Source organism: Electrona antarctica (assembly GCF_951216825.1).
Source record: "Electrona antarctica genome assembly, chromosome: 6".
NCBI lineage: Eukaryota > Metazoa > Chordata > Actinopteri > Myctophiformes > Myctophidae > Electrona > Electrona antarctica.
In genome coordinates, this window is record NC_136811.1 from 10,051,606 (window position 1) to 10,075,572 (window position 23,967).

Below are 23,967 nucleotides of genomic sequence, written 5' to 3' on the forward strand. Positions count from 1 at the left end.
CAGTGGGCTACAGTATATATACAGTGGTGATTTAATCAATGTATGTCCCACAGCACTATAGTGCTTTGTAAACCTGGAGGTTACGCAGTAACCATGGACATGGTTATATAAAGGATATAAAGAGAGGCAATTCGCTATGGGGAGCTATCCTTGCGGAGTCAGCCCCATCTGGTTGGGTTAGATCCTTTCTGCTCCCATAGCGAATCAACAAGCGTTAGACTTTAATATAACTCATGGGAGACTGGGACCATTAAGGACCCCTTAGGTGAGAGAGTAGCAGAGATGAAGCAGCTGGAAAGTGACACAAAAAAAATCACACCCGTGTGAAGTGAGGGGAGCTCTTATCATCATAGATCATCATCGCCGACTTTATACTGACAGTTGAAAGCCTCCTAAAACATATCAATGTTTGTGTCACGCAATGTTTGGGTTGTCACGCAATGTTTGAGGTAAAAATCGTCCATTCATTTTCAATGGGAATGTAATGTTTGTGTAGGACAAAGTTTGTGCGCACACACTAAAAGCTGCACATATGAGGGCGCCCCTCAAAAAAAGCTATCAAGAGGATTGCAGAAAATACACAGTGCTCTTTAAGGTAACAGCAGCAATGTATATAAGGCTTAAAATATACTTGCCAGCCTGCCAGGTACCGTAGTGGGAGGAGGACACGGTTCTTGGAGACTCATGGTGTGATTGGAGAATGGGAACAGGTGTGCAGTCCAGGTCCACACCTGCAGGTGAACCTGAGTGGCTACTGGCTGTGTAGTAGCAGAGTGAGTGAGGATGGCGCAATGGGTTGTGCACATGCAGGGACTCCAGGAAGTATCGAAGAAGGACAAGGTGGAGGTGAAGGGTTCGAAAAACGTATATATATATAAACGTTTTCATAGAGTCCCCGCCCGGACCCCCTGTAGAAGACCCACGGCCATAGAGAGATTCCACCAGGTCCATTTCTATCTCTCTCTCTCAAAAACAAATTAAAATTAATTTTTCAAAAAGCACAATAACAAAGGTAAGATTTGCATGTATTGGAATGCAGCTATACGTCTTCCAATATAGCTGCACATGCCTACACGCTCTCGGAGTTATAGGCAGTTTAGGCTGAATAACACCTATACATTTTAAGTGCCATTGATTGTTGTACTAAGCAGAACACAACGTAAACGCCATGGCCGTTTTTATAAGTGCATGGCAAAAATAAGTATAGCTATAATAGGCTATACTAGACTCAGTAGAGACGCAGTAACATCAAATCCTCTTGATAAAAGATCTGTAGTAGTGTACAGTAGGCTACAATAATAGGCTCTGGAGTCTGGTGGTAAAGGAGAGCGAGTGAACAGCAACCCCACAGTCGGAGTATCTCTCTCTCTCTCTCTCTCTCTCTCGCTCTCTCTCTCTCTCTCTCTCTCTCTCTCTCTCTCTCTCTCTTTCTCTCTCTCTCTCTCTCTCTGGGAGAATATATATATAGGCGGCGTGTGTTTTTCTCTTTTTCCTCCCCTCCAGTTCAGTGAGCTTGTATTCAGCAGGAATCCCCGGGGCCGTTAGTTACTCAGTCTGACTTGACTGACAGTTCGAGTCCATCTCTCTGGAGCGTCATCATCTCATCATATCACGGAGGTATAACAGCAACTGCCTGAAGTACAACCGACTGAGATCCGTTCATCTATTTGGCAGTTTATTGTGCCTCCGGAATTTCCACTATAGGGAGAGTATAATAGCCTACGATGGAATCATGGCATGAATGGGGAAGGAATTATTCACTTGTTTATGTGAGAAGAACCTCGCCTGCAGTTCGCCTTCTTCATTCATAGGCTCTCCTCTCACTCGGTAAACTATATTCGGAGCCGTGCAGATCAGTCCAAAGCGCTGCATGCGCGCTTCTCTGAGACCGAGAGCGGCTTCCAGCTCCAACATGACCGCATTCGACTTCTCGGACGTGGAGGCGTTCTTGGACTGCCACCCGGACCTGTTCGAGGAGTACCTGGTCCGCAAGGGAAAGTGCGACGCGGTGAGCAGGTGGCTGAAGGATCACCCCGCCCCGTCAAACAGCAACAAGGCGGCCGAGGAGAAGCGCGCCGGCGGCGGCGTTCCCAACAATAACCCCGGCTGCAGGGACGCGGCCATCGGGGGCTGCAGCCCGGCGCCGGCGGCGGTCCCCCCCGCCGCCGGCCCCGGCGGCGGCTGCGGCGGTGTCGACGGACCCCTGCGGCGCCGCTCGTCCCACATGGAGCTGCGGCGCAACTTCGCCCGCTCCAAGGCCACCACGGCGCACCGGACCTACGACGAGCACGCCAGCCTGCTGAGCAGCGCCGTCGCCGAGCGCGACTCGCAGTCGAGCGTGCGGCGCCGCGCGCTCCTGCGCAAGGCCAGCTCGCTGCCGCCGACCACGGCGCATATCCTGAGCGCGCTGCTGGAGTCGCGCGTCAGCGTGCCCCAGTACGCGTCGAGCGGCATCGACTACAAGTACCGGCTGAAGGAGACCAACGAGCGCGAGTTCTTCCTGGAGCTGGTGAAGGACATCTCCAACGACCTGGACCTGACCAACCTGAGCTACAAGATCCTCATCAACGTGTGCATCCTGGTGGACGCGGACAGGTGTGCTCAGGGGGGGTCATTTGGGGCATTATAGGGGATTGGATGGCACCCTGCGACCCCCTATACTATAGTAGCCTACTCACACTCACACATTTAACCTCAAATTGACAAATTCATACAGTTATAGTTCATGCAAATTGTTGTCCCCAACTCGCAGATTAATCTGATTTCATTGATTGATTGATTGACAACAAGCATATGCACAAAAAGATGCACATTTTTGTCAAAAGGAGCACACAAGAAAACCCACATGCTTATTTCTACTGTGGTCCCACAATGCAGTAAAGAAAAAGAAAAGAAAAAAAACAATAAAATACAACAATATAATTCTAACATCATGACCATGTGGCATTTAAGGCGAGACATCGTAGGTGAATAGGGAAAAAAAGTTAACTAATAGCTATCACAATGAAACTTCTCCAGTTGATTACTTATATTAAAACTAAGATTTTTTGTATTACAAGTTTTCTGAAATTATATTTTGTAAATATGCAAATTAGGCATTATATGTGCTAATTTGCCTACATTTCGGGACGATAAATCTGAAGATTGGATAAAGCCAGGTTCAAAATTATTGTTTCATTTTGTTGACATATTAGAGACAAAGAAAATTACAGAAGGGATTTTAGATATCTCTAATTATCACTCCACAAATCAGAAAATAGTGTCAACAGGCATAAAAACCCCAATTTTCGGCAGGTTTTTAGGTATAAAATGTGATGTAAATCAGACTGTGAATGATATATCAACAAACCCATCTGTAAATATCTGCAGAAACATGAAAAGGGCCACGGATGTTGGGCAGGAAGAGGGCACTTTGAGGCAAAAGGTCAGGTGCCCAAGCCCCCAAAACACCTGGGGGCTTCTTTTTTTGTTTTGTTGTGATAATCCTCCCTACTATAGAGTGTGCTGACCATATAAGGAGTTCCTCCCTGTCCCCAGTTAACCCCTGGGGGTCAAAAAAACGTTAGGTTTCGTTTTTGGCTAGGTGGCCCAGCCTTCATCCAATCAGGATAGAGAGGGGCCTTCCGCCAGTCATGATCGAGCGGGGGCGGGCCTTAGTGTGTATGCTGTTGGCATGTCGCGTGTCCCCCCCACTGTAGTGCGTGCATGTGCATCATGCATCGTGCATCGTGCATGTGCATGTGCATCATGTACATCTTGTTACCGGGGCGGACCGGGGGATTTCCAAATCACCCAAATCACTGAATGCTCCTTTAAGTGCCAACTTAAGTCCCAATTTTTTTTGCCACCTCCCTCCCTATATTTCTGTCTGAAATGACGCCTCTGACTTGCAACTGCAGGTGCTCGCTGTTCCTGGTGGAGGGGCCCGCGCACAAGCGGGTCCTGGTGTCCAAGTTCTTCGACGTGCACTCGGGCACCACGGTGCGGCCCTCCTGCAGCACGCTGGACGCCAGCGAGGTGCAGGTGCCGTGGGGGAAGGGCATCATAGGATACGTGGCGGAGCACGGCGAGACCGTCAACACTCCCAACGCATATCAGGTACATACAAATACAACAAACCACCTGAGCCCCCCCCCCCCCCCCCTCCCCACCCACCAACTCCTGTGATGAAAACACGTGCTGCATGCAGTGAATGTCTAATATAGGCCACAGTGGTTTTCAACCGTTTTCATATCAAGGTCCATCATTTATTCGGCCTCTGAGCCACGCACCACCGTTTGATGAGATGTAACCTCTCAGACCCGACCCAAAACGTAAGAATATTTTGTTGTCCTTGGATACGATTTTGTCCACAATTCCATGCTGTATTGATGTGGTACCATATAGGGGAGATATAACAGGCAAACGTTTATCAAAATAACAATTCTTCTATACATTCTTTAATTGTGTAGACTTCTTGTAAATTAAGTAAGGCATGATGCTTCACAGTATATATCTAACTCTTGAGAGCGTAAAATGAAACAGTTTCATTTTACGCTCTCAAGAGTTAATGATCTTTAAGGGTCCATTGGGTTACCAACTCTCCATCCTTTAGCTGCATGGGGACCACCTGGAACCACCTAACGGCCAAGCTACACCAGGCTTTTCTCGCACAAAACGCGTGCGTTTACCCTAAACTCGTGCGTTGAATTTAGGTACAGTCCTATTTTAAAAAACGCACGCGCGGGGTTCGCGTTTAGGGTAAACGCGCGAGAAAAGCCTGGTGTAGCTTGGCCGTCAAGGACCACTGGCTGAAAACCACTGCTATACATGAAAAACACATGCTGCAGTGAATGTAAAATACAGAATTCCATTTCATATTCTGGCCCATGCATATAAGAAAATGTGGAGGGAAAAAAATGTTATTTCTGTGTTGAATGGAATTGCTCAGACCATCTAAACTGAAAGGTTCGCAAATTCACTTGGCTGGCTATACCTATATTAACAGTGAAGGCTGGTAATTATCCCAATTATGTCAAATAAAAGACAAGCAGAGCACCAGCACCACTGTCAATGAAACTGGGTTGGGGAAGCCATCCCCAATGCACGCACGCAGCTTCACACAGGCTACTATACTATAGGTTTAGCCTAGCTCCTTCCCATTCTTATCCTGCACACACTACCAGTTGCACTCCACATCATTAAGCCATGGCCCTGGGCATCTTGAGATGCTAGAAGACCCCTGAGGTCTATTATGCCGTGTAAGACAGGGCAGATATCTACAGTATGTGCCGACGACAAACCAAATGTTTGTTTTCTACAGGCCTATATAGAAACACGCCACAATGGAGCAGCCAGCGCGTTCATTTTGACAGCAAAAAAATTATGATTTTTAGTCTTTTGATTTAATTAACACACCTTAGTTGTAGTCCTATTTTAGTCGTCTGAAATCGTTTAGTCTTTATAGTCGAGTCTTTGTCGACTAAATATCAAAATATTTTATAGTCTTTAGCAAGAAAAATAAATCACACCCGCAAGTGAAATGATCAAAAATCAGAAGACAGAGCAAATTAACCCATTTTGGGCGGGAACCCCTTTTGGTGTTTTAAACATGTTATAATTTAGCTATTGAAAAATAGCAGATCTACAAGCTCATAGCGCGCCACCGAGTGGCGCGCTATGAGCTTGTAGGTCTGCTATTTTTGAAAAATCTTGAAAATGTGGCACAAATCTTTGAATATCTATTCTTTCAGAGCGAACGTTTTTAACTCAAATCTTTGCTTCTGCGGGAGTCCCTGGAACAACATATTTTCAGATAGGAGTCGGCGGCCAATACATGAAAAAGGTTTAGCACCACTGACATAGAAACACAGGTTTTTCAGAAAACTGTCATGATTTAAAAAATAATAATAATTTCGACGTCAGGCCTAAATGGGTTAATACAAAGTGGACTCAAAATGATCTGCCAAAAAACATATCAGCAAATCAAGTGAACCGCATTCCCCTATGTGTCATTTCTTGACTTTAGTTTGGGCTGCTCAACAACACAGCTGGCTTCAGTTATCGTTAGTTACAGTGTGAATGGCCCTTTAGGCTGCTCAACAGTGTGTGACCCGAATTCGACCCCAATCAGCTGCAGGGGTCAATGGGTCGTACGGTACCCCAAACAGACAGACAGACATACAGTACATAGACACACGGCCAGTCATTGGAACGGTTATAGGCGCAGCTCAAGAATTAACATCATTGGCATGTGTGCGTTTATATAAGTGGACATCTAATTAAATCTAAATGGGTCATAACACCCAGTGGGTTTATTCCAGTGCGTTTCAACTTTGCATGCATGGGCACACCGTACACGTGCATGGATAATGGCCAAGTGTTGTAGTATCGCCTGTAATTATTATGTAGGGCATCTAGTGTAGGAACAACAATGTATTATTGAGCACTATAGAGCTCTGTATGATGTCAATTTGGGTCCATTTCTAACCCAAATAGCCGAAATGCTTAAATCTTTTTTTTTAGTTTTTTTTACAGAAAGAAATCTTGAGAAAACCAGACAAATTTGGAATATTTTTTGAAACATTTTTGTCCCTGGCACAAAATATTATTTTGTCTGTGGTCATAAATACATATTAATTTGGGGGTCCTTTGTGAACAGGGTCGAGGACGCACTGCTCTACAGAAGCACACATGAGGCTTAACAGGTGCTTTGTTCAGCTACGCGGTGCAGCCATCCAAAAGAAAAACCCAATAGGTGCCATGTAGATAACACCGTGCAGCCATCCAAATGAGCCACGATGCTATAGATAGCATAGTACTGTGCATTCGTGCAAACCATCCAAAAAGAACAACTGAAGAACCACTGTTGGTTGTTTGTGTGTAAATGTTGGTGTACAACACACTGCGGCTTTTACTTTCTTTGTGTGTGTGATTCTGATGTTCTGCAGACATGATGCGGATCTGCAAATGTCCTTCAGGGTCCTTTAGACTAGTGTGTGTGTGCGTGTGCGTGCGTGCGTGCGTGCGTGCGTGCGTGCGTGCGTGCGTGCGTGCTCAAGGTTCACTTTGTCATTTCACATGTTTGCACATATAAAACCAAAAAATCAAGGACTGGCAGTGTACACTAAATTAAATAACTATTACAAGAATAAGCATTAAATCCTAAAGTGCAGTGCATTAAAACTGAACAGCGGTATTAAAAAAATATTAAAAACAGCTAAGTGCATTTAGTGGGACTTCAGAGTTCAGCAGTCTAACATGCAGTCCCTGGGCATATACTGTAGAAGCTGCATTTGAGCCTTTCGGTTCTGGCTTTGATGGACCACAGCCTCCTACCCGAGGGGAGTGGATCAAGCAGTTCATGGGCCTGGTGAGAGGGGTCCTCCATAATGCGGGCCGCAGTGCTCCTGCAGCTGCTTGCTGGGGGAGATGTCCTCTCCAGATGTCCTCAATGGAAAGGAAACTATACTGTGGGTCATCTTCTGGGCATTTATCACTACCCACTGCAGCGCATTTTTTGTCCGCAGCAGAGCAGTTCCCATGTACCAGGTGGTGATGGAGAGAATGTGAAAGTACTCTCCACCACGCGCGCACACACACACACACACACACACACACACACACACACACACACACACACACACACACACACACACACACACACACACACACACACACACACACACCTGTAGAACGCCTCCAGCACTGAGGTAATGAGGCCAGCCTGCCTCAGCCTCCTGAGGAAATAGAGGCGCTGGTGGGGCTTTGTGTGGTCCGCTTCAAGTCCTCGGCAATGTGCACTCCGAGGTACTTTAAGCCAGGGACCCCGGCTTCCACCATAGCTCCTTTAATGAGGGTATGGTCTCTCCTTCTAAAGTCCACAAGCAGCTCCTTTCGTTTTCCTCATGTTAATACATAGAGACTATTCTCTGCACGCCAGTCCACTGTCTATACAGTAGGTCTGTCTGTCACCTCCTGCCGGTTATGTCTCATTGTGTTGCGTGTGTGTGTCTCTCCCTGTGGCTCCAGGACCATCGTTTCAGCGATGAGATCGACAAGCTGACAGGCTACAAGACGCAGTCCATCCTGTGCATGGCCATCTGCAACAGCGACGGAGAGGTCATAGGGGTGGTCCAGGCCATCAACAAGAACCCCATGGGGATGCCTTTCACCGAGGACGATGAGAAGGTGCGCTAACGCGTATTATTCCATTTAGACCCGAGTTAAAAACATTCACTTTGAAAGAATATATATTAACAGATTTGTGCCACATTTTTGCGATTTTTCAAAAATAGCAGACCTACAAGTTCATAGCGCGGCACTCGGTGCCGCGCTATGAGCTTGTAGATCTGCTATTTTTCAATAGCTAAAGTATAACATAATGCTTGAAACACCAAAAGGGGTTCCCGCCCAAAATGGGTTATACGACTTGACCACGTCTTGAAGGCCACGCATGCAGCATCCTCTCTGGGGAGGGCACAGTCGCCGAAAATAGCCGTTTTTTCTTTGAGAATTTGTATTTTTGGATACTTCATTCCACTACACATATCAAAGACAAATATTGTACTTTTGACTCCGCTACATTTCTAGGACGGGAAAAAGTGCATTATGACTTAACCACTTCTTAAGCCCTATTTCATTTTCAAATAGTAAAGATTGCAGATAAGCTTGTAGAAATGTTGTGTAGAGGGGAAAAAAGCGGTCCAAGTACAGCGAGTATGTATCTCAGTCACTTAAACGCTCTATTGAGTAAAATGGACCTAAGTAGATTGATTGATTGATTGAACACTTTATTAGTCAGACATGTAAACATCACATGGTACAGTAAGACATTAAGGCTAAAAGGATGCCACAAAAATGTCCTGGGGACTTGTTTGTTTCCATTCCATTGTGTATTCAATTCATCAACGTAGCATAAAAAAGGTGTCACCAAAAAAATAGGGGGATTGAACCCATGAAACCCATTAAAAGAACGATAGAATCATACAGTTCTCAAGATCCACCTTGGCATATTATGGCTCAAATATGGATCTCGGACTTCAGCCTGAGACGTCATTCATGTAAGTCATGGCAGCCGTCCATCTATGTGGCGTAGATTCTATGACATAGTCATGGCTCCAAAGTTGAGGAGAAAGAATTCAGCTCAATCACAGTGCCCCCTGTTATTGAACAGTTCAGGAATTTTGACACTGACGAAGGCCTGCGCGCCGAAACGCGTTCGTCTGTCTGGTATGACTGCTGCTGCGGAGCACTATCATTATTAAACAAAGACTCTTACTCGACCGAGAGTGCGGATTTTATTCATGTTCTACCTGTTATTGAACAAACACTCTATAGCAAGGGTTGCTATGGGAATGCAGAGCTATTAAACACGTTAAAACAAAAACAAAAGTCACCTTACAGCACCTATAACTTCATTACAAGTGTCTAGTTGTATTGCTGATGAAGTATCATTTATGTCCACAAGGTGGCAGAGTACAATTGATCCCAATCCATTTGCCTCTCTATTAAACGGTTTCATTTTCAGTGATGAAACCACATAGTAAACTATGATGAGAGCACAGACAAACACTAAGGGGATTTGAGCTCACAAATGCCATAGAACCATTTCAGCCATTTGCAAATTAAAAGAGTGATTATTGTAGCTGGAACAATTGAGATTTATATTGTGTGTATATTAAAATGTAAATACATGCTACGATCAAACAACTTCCCTTCATTGGAGAGCTCTTCAAAAGACCGTACTGAATTTGTAGCACTTCATTGAGTTGTTATGTACTGTATCTGAGTGGCTTTTTTTGTGGCTATTTTGGAAATAGGGCTTTAAGGACCCATTAAAACCGGGAAATCATCTGTGTCGTTTTAGATTTGACTTTATCCATAATTATATACTTTGGCTATTCAAAAATAGCAGATATACAAGCTCATAGTGAGCCACTTGACTTATGAGACTATGAGATTTAATTGTAGATCTACTATTTTTGAAAAAGCGTGAAAAGAAATGTGTGCAATTTCTTTTTACTGAAATCATTGCTGCTGGGGGTCCCTGGAACAAAATATTTTGAGATGGGGGTTTCCGCGGCTAAATACATATTATTCTGGGGGTCCTTGACGTGAAAAAAGTTTGAGAAAACCACTGACGTTTTTTTATAGACTCAGCCCCGGGTTTTAATGGTTTAAGTAGATAAATTCAAGTTCTATAAAACAAAGTAGTAAGGTATTATTTATTTCTGCCTCTTCAAATCTCTCCCAGCTCCCACACAGTTTAGTTTTTGTTTCTAGCAGTGTTGTTTTTGGCAGCAAATTTTGATTCTAGTTTTAGTCATAGTCTCTTGAATAGCTTTCATTTAGTTTTAGTTACATTTTAGGTCACCTGGTTTTAGTGTTTTAGTACTAAATATCATTATATTTTAGTCGACTAAATCTACAGTTGATTTAGTCGACTGAAATGTGTTTTGGCGGGCCTTGATGCTGTCGTAATGGCTGATTTCACACTTGCTGAAAATAGCCGATGTAGATCTGCTATTTTCAGCATGCAACCAAGTGTAAAATGACTTATACTGGATCTCTTGTCCACTAGTCCCTTCCTAACATTTTAGTCTAGTTTGTATTTGTTGATGAAATTGTCAGTATATTTAGTCTTAGTTTTAGTCATCGTAGCTTAGTTTTCATTTAGTTTCCATTTCCGTCAGTGAAAAAAGGTAGTCGACGAACATTGTTCCGTTCGTCTTAGATTTAGTCGACAAAATCAACACTGGTTTCTAGTGCATGGTGCAGCAGATCTATGTTTTTGTAGCTGACCTTTGAAGGTGCCCTTGGGGCACCTTGTTGTGTTGCTTCCCTCCATGCAGGTGCTGCAGATGTATCTGCCATTCTGTGGGATATCAATCTCCAACGCCAAGCTGTTCTCAGAGTCCCGCAAGGAGTACGAGAGGAGCAGGGTGAGAGGTCACGCCACGTGTGTGCTTTATATAATATATAAAAAAAATTGGAGCAGGTTTTGGGTTGATTCATGGTCATTTTGGTTATCTCTAGATTCATCCATTTAGACCTAAGTTCGATTCTACAAATGTCTTCTAAATCATCATGACAGTTTTCAGAAAATCCCATGTCAGTGGTTCTCAAACTATTTCATGTCAAGGACCCCAACATGTATATGTATTTGGCCGCCGGCCCCCATCTGAAAATATGTAGTTCCAGGGACCTCCCAGAAGCAAAGATTTGAGTTAAAAAGGTTCCCTCTGAAAGAATATATATTCACAGATCTGCGCCACATTTTCACGATTCTTCAAAAATAGCAGACCTACAAGCTCGCAAGTGCCGCGCTATGAGCTTGTAGGTCTGCTATTTTTCAATAGCCAAAGTATAACATAATGCTTCAAACACCAAAAGGGGTTCCCGCCCAGAATGGGTTAACCCTGTAACACCCAGCGTTGCAATAATAATAATACAACTAATTAATTAATTATCATTATTGATCATCATTGATGTTCATTGCAATGCCATTGGTCATTATATTTGCATATAAATACCCCCCACAGAGGCTGAAATTCACACAAATTAAAAATCTCTGGACTCTGCAATTTTGAACAATTTTGAACCTTTGACCTTTAACCCTGATAAAAGTAAGTAAAATAACTAATGTTTTTTTGTGATCATTAGAATGTCTAGAACATGTTTTATTTATTATCATGAAAGATATCCCCCAAATGTAAATTATTAATTTATTATTATTATTTTAATAATTATTATAAATGTGCATAACATTTGCAAAAACTATATATATTTATTTATTTTTACATAATTTCCTCTGATAAGTCCTAGTAGTAAAAAGTAGTAGTAAGGTTGAAATCTCTTTTTTGCAAGTAGAAATATATCCGGGTGTTACAGGGTTAAAGATACATTCTCGTTAAACCACTGTCCATGTCAGCACACTCCAATCAATACTGTATATGTTATGCAACAACGTTCTCACTTACCTTCTCTTGACACGCCGAGGGCATAAACAGTACAAAAATGCAGAATACTCAGCTCAACAGCCAATATTTTCGCTGAACACCAAAACTATTCATAGTAATTAAAGTTGATGCCCTCATACACTCATTGACACCGGATGACTTTATGTGCAGTGTGGAATCACCGCAGACAGATAGACCTTGTTCTGAATTACAATTCCGTTGCTTTATCGATTCGGCGCATAATGTTTGGTTCTGTGTGAATGTACTCATAACACAAACAAACTGCTAGGGGAAGAAAACATTCTGGTGGATTATTTACATTTACAAAATGCCATTGCTGTGCAATGACCTTTACGACTCCACCGACTTTTTCAGTGTACATTTTACTGTCAGGAGTGCAAAAATGGATCCAGAAGCGCCCTCAGAGGGGTTGATTCGCCACTGGGTCACATGGGTGGAGACCCTAACGGGTCCATTTGGTTCCATTTGTACACTCTCAGAGTTAAATTAACATTGAATTAAACCATTTTGACCTGAGATCAGATTCTAAAAATGTCTTCTACATCCTGACAGTCGTTCTTCGATTTTTCAAAAATAGCAGACCTACAAGCTCGTAGCGCGCCACCGAGTGGCGCGCTACGAGCTTGTAGATCTGCTATTTTCAATAGCTAAAGCATAACATAATGCTAACACCAAAAGGGATTCCCGCCCAAAATGGGTTAACAATATAAATTGGGGTTCCAGAGATGGAAATGCCACTAAACGGGGGTCTGAGGAGGCCTATAATAATGCATGTCAAACTTGGGGTTCCTGGGGGTCTTCTCTTATGGGGGTCCCCTGGCATATCTTTTCAAACGGGGGTCCGTGGGATGATAAGTCTCAATTTTGGGGGTCCTTGATATGAAAGAAGTTTGGGAACCACTGGTGTAATAATGAATGATCTCTCGTTCCGTCTGCCCTCAACTAAACTCAACTCAAATGTGGTTTATATACGGTAGCACATTTAACATGACCAGGTCAACCAAAGTGCCGTACAGATTAAAAGAAGACAAAGGGCAAACGATACAATATAAACAAACATTAGAGAAGATAATAAAAAGGGCAATCCATTTATTTTGACCTGGGAACGATTCTACAAATGTCTTCTAAATCCTGACAGTTTTCTGAAAAACCCTATGTTTCTGTGTCAGTCATTCTCAAACATTTTCATGTCAAGGACCCCCAAGATTATATGTAACGACCCCCATCTGAAAATGTTGTTCCTGGGACCCCCCAGAAGCAACGATTTGTGTTAAAAACTTTGGCTCTGAAAGAATATATTCAAAGATTTGTGCCACATTTTCACGATTTTTCAAAAATAGCAGACCTACAAGCTCGTAGCGCGGCACTCGGTGCCGCGCTATGAGCTTGTAGATCTGCTATTTTTCAATGGTTAAAACACCAAAAGGGGTTCCCGCCAAAAATGGCTTAAGAAAAGAGCAAAAACTGTGCAATGTAAAAAGACATTGGCAATATAATATACACAATCACTCAATCAGACATTGCCCCAAAGAAGAAAAAGACAGGGGTACCTCAGGAGGCACTAAAGGCCCAATGCTCAATGACCAATGCCCTGCTGCTGCAGGCCCTGCTGGAGGTGGTGAACGACCTGTTCGAGGAGCAGACCGACCTGGAGAAGATCGTGAGGAAGATCATGCAGCGAGCGCTGACCCTGCTGCAGTGTGAGCGCTGCTCGGTGCTGCTGCTGGAGGACATCCACTCGCCTGTACGTGAGAGACCATGAGTGGTGGAAAACACTATACACTAATGTTTTACTTATTTTGACCTGAGATCAGATTCTACAAAAAATCTTCTATATCCTGACAGTTTTCTGAAAAAGCTATGTTTCTATGTCAGTCGTTCTTCGATTTTTCAAAAATAGCAGACCTACAAGCTCGTAGCGCGGCACTCGGTGCCGCGCTATGAGCTTGTAGATCTGCTATTTTTCAATAGCTAAAGCATAACATAATGCTAAATGATGGATAAGGTGTCAGGACAACAAGGCCTTTTCGTGGAGGGGTCAGAATACAATTTGGACTTAAACTGGACTTAAACTATTCGTCTATAGTAATTATATATACAGTTTTCTGAAAAAGCTATGTTTCTATGTCAGTCGTTCTTCGATTTTTCAAAAATAGCAGACCTACAAGCTCGTAGCGCGGCACTCGGTGCCGCGCTATGAGCTTGTAGATCTGCTATATTTCAATAGCTAAAGCATAACATAATGCTAACACCAAAAGGGGTTCCCGCCAAAAATGGGTTAAGTAAAAGCATCAATACTGCAATGTACCTGTAGTAACTATATACTTCGTTACAAGTATAAAAGTCCAGAATTCAAGATGCACTTAAAAATTTAATATTTTGAAAATAGCAGATCTGCAATCTCACAATGCTCACAATGATCTACAACCTCACAATGGATAGATAGATACAGTAGATAGATCCTTTATTGATCCCTGAAGGAAAATTCATATATCCCATAGCTCATATGTTATGAGCTATGGGATGGTTAAATGTATAAATGATTCCCGCTGTGGACGCTGGGGGCGTGTCCTCTCCTCCGCGTCATCAGTGCCCATACCCGAGGCGGGGTTGACGAAAGGGCCTTTCTGTGTGGAGTTTGCATGTTCTCCCCGTGTCCCCTAGGGTAGGTACCCTCACAAAAAACATGCAGTAATCCTGGTCTCTAAACTGCCTCCCCCTGGCCAGCCGGGGGCGCCTGATGGAGGGGAAAGGAACTGTCGGAATAACGCGTTCCTTCCACGCACTACGTCCGGCCGGGGAAACTCCCCCCCTGTCAGGTGAAAAGAAGCAGCTTGGACTCCTCATGCATAGAAGGAAGCATGAGTTCAGTCCGCTGCCCCCCCCAGGTTGGCAGAGGAAGTGTAGCACCCAGGATTACATTAGATAATTGACACTGAGTGAAAAAATGGGTTGCAAAATCGTGGGATAAAAATAAAAAATAAAAAATAAATGATGTATAAATGATGGATAAGGGGTCAGGACAATGAGGCCTTTTCGTGTAGGGGTCAGAATAAAAGTTGGACTTAAACTAGACTTAAACTATTCGTCTATAGTAATTATATAACAAATATATTATGAATAATAATAAAAAGCATTAAAAAAGGTGTCACTGGGAATAATAACCCTTTGTAATAATCATGTGTTGTTGCACATAGACCCATAAATAACAAATCTGGCGTTAAATGAATCTATTAGTCTCTCTTTCTCTCTTGCCATCTCTGTCTGTCTGTCTCTCTCTGTGCCTCACACAGTATTGTTTGTTTTGTTTGCGTGCTCCTCGCCCGCTGGTTGCGGCATGTGCAGCAATAGTGATGAAATGGCGTGAGATGATGAGACGTGATGAGTTCATGAGAAAGTCTTGTCTTTTTGCTTCAGGTGGTGAAGTTCTCCAGGACATTTGAGCTGATGTCTCCCTTGAGCAACAGGGACCGAGAGATCAGGTAAATATTGTGTGCGTGTGCGCGTGCGTGCGTGCGTGCGTGCGTGCGTGCCATACAACTCTCTCAATAATAATACCACTTCGCCATCTAAACCCATCAAAAATAGAATTAAGATACACAAGCTCATAGCACATTGTAGATCTGCTATCTTTGAACAAATAGTGAAAATCTGTGCAAAGCTTTAAAATAAATAAATATACATATATACATACACATGGGCGCTAGCCCTCGTCCTATGTCCAGCTTTGAGGGTCTGTGTAAACATTGAAGACAACATTGAGAAAGCAAATTGTGATAGGCCAGAATGAGATGATGTATGATGATAAGAGCGCCCCTCACTTCAAACTGGTGTGATTTCTTTAGAATAGGCCTTATTATAACCACTTCTCCGATAGCCTACCTTTGATATATTTTACCACTGCTCAACTACCTGAGGTTATTAGTGACCATCACATTTTTCTCCGCTTACGTTGGGTGTGGAAGAGAATGTCGCTTTTTTTCTAATTTAATTTATACCGTAACCCATCTTCCAGCTTGGCTGAATCCCAAACTCCTTATTGATAGAAGACCATGTATTTGGAATCTATGGGTAGAAAGAGGTATTCTGGCTCTGAAGGATCTGTATGAGGGAGATGCATTTAAAAGTTTCACAGAACTTACTGATCAATATTTAAAAGTTTCACAGAACTTACTGATCAATATGGTCTTCCACGTAAACACTTCTGGAAATATCTTCAAATTCTGCATTTACTATTGACAAATGTAAGAGCTCACCCCAACATGCCGACAGAGTTTGACCTTTTGAAAACGGTGTTAGCTATATTTGGAACTGGACATGAGGCATCAACATATTATTCAATCATGATAGCACAAGGTCAGCCCTCAAGTGTAAAGAGGATTTGGGAGGTTGATTTAAATCAATCCTTTACCGACAGTGAATGGAAGATGATTCTACGGAACTCAAAGAAGATGTCCCGTGAACTTAGAACCAGATTAGTTCAATTTAAAATAATGAATAGAGTCTACTGGACTCCGACAAGATTGTTCGAGGCTAAGCTCAGAGATAGTCCGGTTTGCTGGAGGTGTGAGGGTACAGACTGGAGGTGTGATGAGGACCCCGGTACACTTATTCATGTATTGTGGGAGTGCCCTAGGGTACAGACTGGAGGTGTGATGAGGACCCCGGTACACGTATTCATGTATTGTGGGAGTGCCCTAGGGTACAGACTGGAGGTGTGATGAGGACCCCGGTACACGTATTCATGTATTGTGGGAGTGCCCTAGGGTACAGACACTATGGTGGGCTATTCATGAGAATATAATGCAAATCACAAACCAGGATATTCCTTACACACCTGCTCTCTTTATTCTGGGTGATCCATTGCCATTAAAACACCTCCCCGCACCTCTTGCTCAGGGGTTCTCAACGTTTTTGGCCGGAAATGCTTTGGCAATGTCTCGGGACCCCCGCCCCGCCCCCTCCCGACCCCCAATATAAATGGACTGCTACAATAACCTTAATAATAGAGACAATACACCATAAATAAATACTGAAACCAGATATAATCATTAGGGAAGGTGTATGCATGTACTATGTGTACTATATGTAAACTCTTCATTTCCACTTTCCAGCCATTCAGTTGCAAAAAAAGAAATATATATATTTTATTTTTTATTTTTTTAAATAATTTGGGGACCCCCAAAATAATTTGGCGACCCCCAGAGGGGTTGCGACCCACGGGTTGAGAACCCCTGCAAGCTGACTGGATTCATACAGCATTAATGGTGGGCAGGAAAATCATTGTTAATGAATGGAAGTCTGAGGTTTTGCCTCCAGCACATGTATGGTTCACTCAGCTTGGTACTGTGGCTGCTTTGGAGAGGTTATCCTTTAAGATGAATAATCAGTTGGATAAATATGATTCAAAGTGGAACGTGTTCCTCAGTCATGTTGAGGTTGATTGTTTACTGTATTAGTATACATATGATACGGTTGATGATGCTTGGTCGTGTAAACTAATTTAAACTTTTAATTTGATTTATTTGTATTTTTATTTGTTTATCTTGTCTATCCTTGTTTTATATTATGTTTCTGTGATCATACATAATGTCCATGCATACTTATTCTGTTGTTGTTGTTGCTTGTGTTTGTTTTTTCTGTTTTCTGTATTTGTAAAAAATCCAAATAAAGTACTGATCATAAAGAATAGGCCTTATTATTTATAGTAGCCCGGTATAGGCTACATCGCACCTTGTCTTGAGGATGTTGTGCTTCCTGTGCTTGTCTCCTTTCCCATTGGCCGTGTCAGCAGCATGGAGAAGCTGTCGTGCTCTGATTGGCTGATCAATAACAGCATTGCTGAGCTGGTAGCGTCCACGGGACTGCCGGTCAACATCAGCGACGTCTGTCAGGACCCGCGCTTTGATGCCGAGGTGTGAGTGAGGGCCTGTCACTGGTCATAGATCGGCTGATACAGGCGCACGCACACACGCACGCATGCATGCAACCACACACACACACACACACACACACACACACACACACACACACACACACACACACACACACACACACACACACACACACACACACACACACACACACACACACACACACACACACACACACACACACACACACACACACACACACACACACACACACACACACACACACGGTTCTCAAACCAGGGCCCGGGACTCCCAGGGGTTGAAGAGTTACGGGTCTGTAACTCTGAGAGTGTACAAATGGAAATGGAACATCCAACAGAGTTAGGATTTCATATGGGTCGCCGGGTGCCAGAGATGGAAAATGGAATCAAACTGGGGGTCCTTGAAATGAACAGGTTTGAGAACCCCTGTTGTAGCCTGGTTAATAAACCAGACCGAATCAGCCGTTGGCAAAAAAAAGTTGCCTACCAGCGGATTTCGGTCTGGCGAGGCTCAGTAGCACGCCTCTTTCCTACAATCGAGAACAGGTCGGACCAATCGGGACACGGTATGCAATATGGGCGGGCTTTGGTACAGTGACGTTCAATGCTTGAGACTTTTGACTGACAGTAGCTCTGACCAATTGTGTCAAAGAGAAAATGTTTGAACCCGCCCCCCGGGAAATGAAATCCAAGTGGAGCCAGCCCAGACTGATATACCGCGACAGTGTTGTGTGATATTAGTCTGGCTTATTAGCCAGGCTACCCCTGTTGTACACATTGTCACACGCACACACACACGCACGCACACACGCACACACCTATGACTCTGTCTCTCTCTCTCTCCTCTACACACTGCAGGCAGATCAAGCGTCAGGCTTCCACATCAGGTCAGTGCTGTGCGTCCCCATCTGGAACCGAACCCATCAGATCATCGGTAGGTTGACCTGCAACACAACAAAAGGTTAGGTTGTCTTCCTCCAATGGAGGAAAGTAACTAAAGTGGTACATGTACTTAGATGCTAAGTACAATTTGGAGGTATTTTTTTTTCTTGAGTATTTCCAATTGTCAATACTTTTACTTCTACTTTTTTTTCTTCTACATCTCGGGGACGAATATCGTACTTTTTACTCCTGAAAACTTTAGTTGTTTCTTTATAGATTTTGATTATTACCACAAAACATACTGTACAGTAACCACTTCAGCTCTACAGTATACACACAAATCAATTTATATAGCACATTCACATTGACCGAAGATAAACCAAAGTGCATGTAAAAAAGATAAAAAAACAATAAGTGACATAAAAGAAAAACAGTAAAAAGTAAAAAGTAAAAAGTGAAAGCAGAAGTACATGCATACATACATGGTATAAGAAGGGTATATGTGTAATCAGACAACATGGAGAAAAAGTGGGTCTTTTTTAGAAGAGATTTAAAGACACCCAGGGACTGGGCAGAGCGAATGGGAAGAGGCAAGGCATTCCACAGTGTGTGGGACCGGCCGCGGAGAAGAAGGCTCGGTCAACCTCTATAGTGACACATGAGGTTCCGGCCGGGCACAATTATCACACACACATTTCGGCCATTAAAAAAAAAAAGATCTTTATGCATAATTTATATTTGACAGTGGTGGAAAGTAACTAAGTACTTTTACTTAAGTACTATACTTAAGTACAATTTTGAGGTATTTGTACTTTACTTGAGTATTTCTAATTTCCAGTACTTTTACTTCTACTCCACTACATCTCGGAGCCAGAATTTGTACTTTTACTCCACTACAGTTATTACAGTTACTAGTTACTTTGGAGATTTTAATTTTGATTAGAAAACATACATTAACCACTTCAACCCTATACATTTCGGCCATTTGAAAAGAGCCTCGCATTGTGAGCTTGTAGATCGGCTCTTTTCAATAGATTTTCTACACATTTTGAACTTGTGAAATGGGACATTCTGCACAATGAGTACTTTTACTTTTAGTACTTTAAGTACATTTTGATGCCGATACTTTTGTACTTTTACTCAAGTACATTTTCAATTCCGTACTTTTACTTGTAACGAAGTAGTTCTAAATTGCAGTATTGGTACTTTTACTCAAGTAAAACAATTGAGTACTTGGGAAATGAGACATTCTGCACGACTATAGTGCTTTCTACTTTGGGTATACTTCATTGGTTGATGCCAATACTTTTGTCACATGATGCAGGGGTGGCCCAGATTCTGAACAGACTGGACAGAAAGACCTTCAACGATGCAGACCAACGGCTGTTTGAGGTGACTGCCCGCCTTCCTCTCAGGGACGTGAACACATAGGCTGAGCTCACACCTTTCATGCAATTCTCGTGCTCGTTGGGTGCTCGTTGGGTAGTGTCATGGCCGCCCAATGTATTGCCAATGGAGGTCACATGGTTTGACCCAACATTGTGTTGTGTGAGGGGGAGGGGCGCACGACTGCGCCCCTCCCCCTCACACAACACAATGTTGGGTCAAACCATGTGACCTCCATTGGAAATGCATTGGGCCGCTGGGCGGCCATGACACAACACCCAACGAGCACAGAGAATTGCATGAAAGGTGTGAGCTCAGCCATAGACATCAAAGGGGGGCTTCAGCCCCTGCCCTTTTTACCCGTCTGTAAAACAACTGCCCTCTCCAGAACACGAATGCAGCATTTACCACATGGTGAAAGAAATGCAAATGCCACTCTTTTCCATGCCATATAGAGCGTCGCAGTCCCGCCCCCTACCATGGACCAGGAAATGAATCCCAATGCATTTTTCCCATAGACATTTCAAAAAGTATTTATTTAAAGACGGTTACGCCGCGGACAAAGCCAACTCGAGTCGTGACAACTCATGACAACACAAACAATATTTTGGACCAAACAAATAATTACAAAGAAGAAAAACAACAAAAAAGTGTTGTAACCTGCCGTTTTCTTCTTCTTTCTAATTATTTGTTGGTTGTCATGATTTGTCACGACTCCAGTTGGCTTTGTCCGCGGCGTAAACGTCTTTAAATAAATACTTTCTGAAATGTCTATGAGGAAAATGAACGGAGAATCATTTCCTGGTCCATGGTAGGGGGCGGGACTGCGACACTCTATAGGCTATACTGGAAGGCAGCATTCAGGAGAATTTCTTTTTTTTCCCCGAAGTCTCCCGAACTTGAACGCAGCATTTTGCGTTGAACAAATTTGTTTAGAAATCCATGTCGTTACACAGCATCTCCACTAGCTATAAAGAGTGCTGGGTTGCGCCCCGAAAATAGCTGATCTACAAGCTCTCAACACGTTGAGAGCTTGTAGATCTGCTATTTTCGAAAGTGCCCTCTTACGGAATTTCAGCCCCTGCCCCTCTAATACTCTCTGCACGTCCCTGCTTCCTCTGACCACGAGCATGCACGTGTTCAATACCTCTGTGTGTGTGTGTGTGTGTGTGTGTGTGTGTGTGTGTGTGTGTGTGTGTGTGTGTGTGTGTGTGTGTGTGTGTGTGTGTGTGTGTGTGTGTGGGTGTACAGTAGTACACTGCATACATTAAATCCAGCTTAACGAGTTCTCGTCTTCACACCTAAATAAATACTTGTGGGCGACAGAAAAAGAGGTCGTCAGCTAAACACAACAACCCTCCCACACACACACCGTTTCCCCTTTGCTTTTGTTTTTAAATTAAAGGCAAACGCATTTTAATGCAAGATCTTGAAATTACAGTGCGTGTTTAAAAGGTTGGGTAAGTGATTTTATTTTGTTAAAATAACTGTTAAATTGCAAGAATATATGGAGCTATTTAAAAGGAGAATTCCATGCTAGAAGGCTTTCTTACCTTTATTTGTAGTTGTTACGTCCCCACCAAAGAGGTCCAGGTGTTATTTTGTGCAAAAGCGCATTATTGGCTATTTCCCCTACCACAAGCCCTCAATGAATTGAATTGAATTGGGCATTGGGGTGTTGTGCTAATTCGCTTATTTCCATTTTTTTTAATATTGAGGGCTTATATTAGGGGAAATAGCCAATAATGCACTTTTTCACAAAATAATACCTGGACCTCTTTGGTGGGGACGTTACAACTACAAATAAAGGTAAGACAGCCTTCTAGCATGGAATTCTCCTTTAACACGTATTTTAACAAAATAAACTAGAGAACTTGTTTGTTCAGTAACAGTCACGATAGAGAACTCAGACAGGATACAGAGTAAACAAGTGAAGTATAATGACACGAAGAAATGAGCAGACACAATTGGACCTGGAACACTATACAAATTATGAATGGGTATTATCTCCTGATTGGCGGACATTTTGAAACCCACCTGAAAATGTCATTAGAATGTCTAGAACATGTACATTTATTATTGTGAAAGATATTCCCCAAATGTAAATTATTATTATTCTAATAATAATAATACACTGTGCAGGCCTTTGTCATCTTCTGCGGCCTGGGGATCAACAACACCATGATGTACAACCAGGTGAAGAAGACGTGGGCCAAGCAGTCTGTGGCGCTGGACGTGAGCATAGAGACATTATTTATCTTCACTGTTGCACCCATATAGACATATTAAAAAAGGTATAGACGCCTCTTCCGGCTCTGGGGCGTCGGTGTCTCTGTTGAAGGCAACATTTTCCCCGAGATTCCTCGCGAAGCATAGCGGAAGCATGCTTTAAACTCATGCGTAACGGAAGTCCCCGAAAAAGACGCGCTGTGATTGTCCAGTATAGTCACTTGAGAGTGGCAGCGGCAGAGGCATGGATGGTGTCACTTGGGCAGCGACGCAGCATGCCTTCAGCAAATGCCTTCCGCACTTCTGCTTGACTTCCTGCCTTCAATGGAGACACGTCGCTCCAATGCAGCGGCCAATAAGGCATCTCATTTTTTTGAATATCTATGGTTGTACCCTGGTGGCTCCACCGGGTAATGCACCCGCCTCATGGGCGGAACTAACAGAGGGGTGTGGCGTGATGTCACACAATCAAAGCCTAAACAAAGACGAGCATAAACACCTTGGTATGTGGCTGGCTGTCCGTCCCCGTGCATGGATATCGAAATGTAGATGCCGGCAATGGCCGCCGCAGTTCATTGGAGCGATGAGTCATCGTCGCAGCAGCCTTATTCGGGCAGGGGGAGCCATGCGCCCAACTGTCAATCACAGCGACTACTGGCCAATCACGGTGCGTCTTTGACGGGTCTTCGCTAAATGGATTGAAAAAGAATATGGGCGCGCGCGGTGACGTACAGACCCCAGAGACCAATGCAGCACCTATACCTCTTCTCCTCATGTCTATGGCTGTCCTACATCGGTCTGTTGTTCAGTCAGAGGCTGAGTGAAATGCATGCATACATGGATGTTTATGCTCCTCTATAGAGGGTATGCGCATGCATAAAGTGAATGGCAGATCGAGTGGCAAAATGAGTGACAAAGTGAGTTTAATGTTGATTAAAGTCATTTAACCCATTTAGGCCTGACGTCGAAATTTTTAAAATATCTTCTAAAGGGTGATAATTTTCTGAAAAACCTCATGTTTCTGTATCAGTGGTGCTCAATATTTCATGTCAAGGACCCCAAACATGATATGTAATTGGCCACCGACCCCCATCTGAAAATATGTTGTTCCAGTGACCCCCCAGAAGCAAAAGATTTGAGTTCAAAACGTTCACTATGAAAGAATATACATTCAAAGATTTGAGGCACATTTTCATGATTTTTCCAAAATAGCATACGACAAGCTCGTAGCGTGCCACTCGGTGGCGCGCTATGAGCTTGTAGATCTGCTATTTTTCAATAGCTAAAGTATAACATAATGCTTCAAACACCAAAAGGCGTTCCCGCCCAAAATGGGTTTAATGCAATCAAATATGACTTTTCTGTTTGGATGTATGGATGGACTGTCAAAGCCAGAAAGTAGTTTTCTGCCACTCAGTAGGCATTTCCACATAACTTCCTGGTATGATGATGATGTCACACGCATACCCTCTATATATGCTTCGATTGTGTGACATGATCACACCATGCAAACACCCAGCCAGTTGTTAGCCGAGTGCTCATCTGAAAACCAGATTTTGGTTACATATTCCATAGTATATGCATGCTTCAGAGATA

The 23,967-nt window shown here is 43.2% G+C and overlaps 1 protein-coding gene across 1 annotated transcript in view; it reads left to right on the forward strand.

Moving 5' to 3' along the window:
• Window positions 1-1,882: 1,882 nt before the first annotated feature.
• The window catches only part of pde11al (phosphodiesterase 11a, like), a gene marked incomplete at its 3' end in the record, with an annotated part of 37,492 nt that continues 15,407 nt past the window's right edge, over window positions 1,883-23,967 (forward strand). Inside the window, exons 1-10 of the mRNA XM_079503615.1 lie at window positions 1,883-2,595; window positions 3,900-4,098; window positions 8,011-8,169; window positions 10,833-10,922; window positions 13,564-13,704; window positions 15,378-15,442; window positions 17,752-17,875; window positions 18,733-18,808; window positions 20,081-20,148; window positions 22,285-22,377. Coding sequence (XP_079359741.1) covers window positions 1,913-2,595; window positions 3,900-4,098; window positions 8,011-8,169; window positions 10,833-10,922; window positions 13,564-13,704; window positions 15,378-15,442; window positions 17,752-17,875; window positions 18,733-18,808; window positions 20,081-20,148; window positions 22,285-22,377 — 1,698 coding nt within the window. The 5' untranslated portion in view covers window positions 1,883-1,912. The remainder of the gene's footprint in view (window positions 2,596-3,899; window positions 4,099-8,010; window positions 8,170-10,832; window positions 10,923-13,563; window positions 13,705-15,377; window positions 15,443-17,751; window positions 17,876-18,732; window positions 18,809-20,080; window positions 20,149-22,284; window positions 22,378-23,967) is intronic.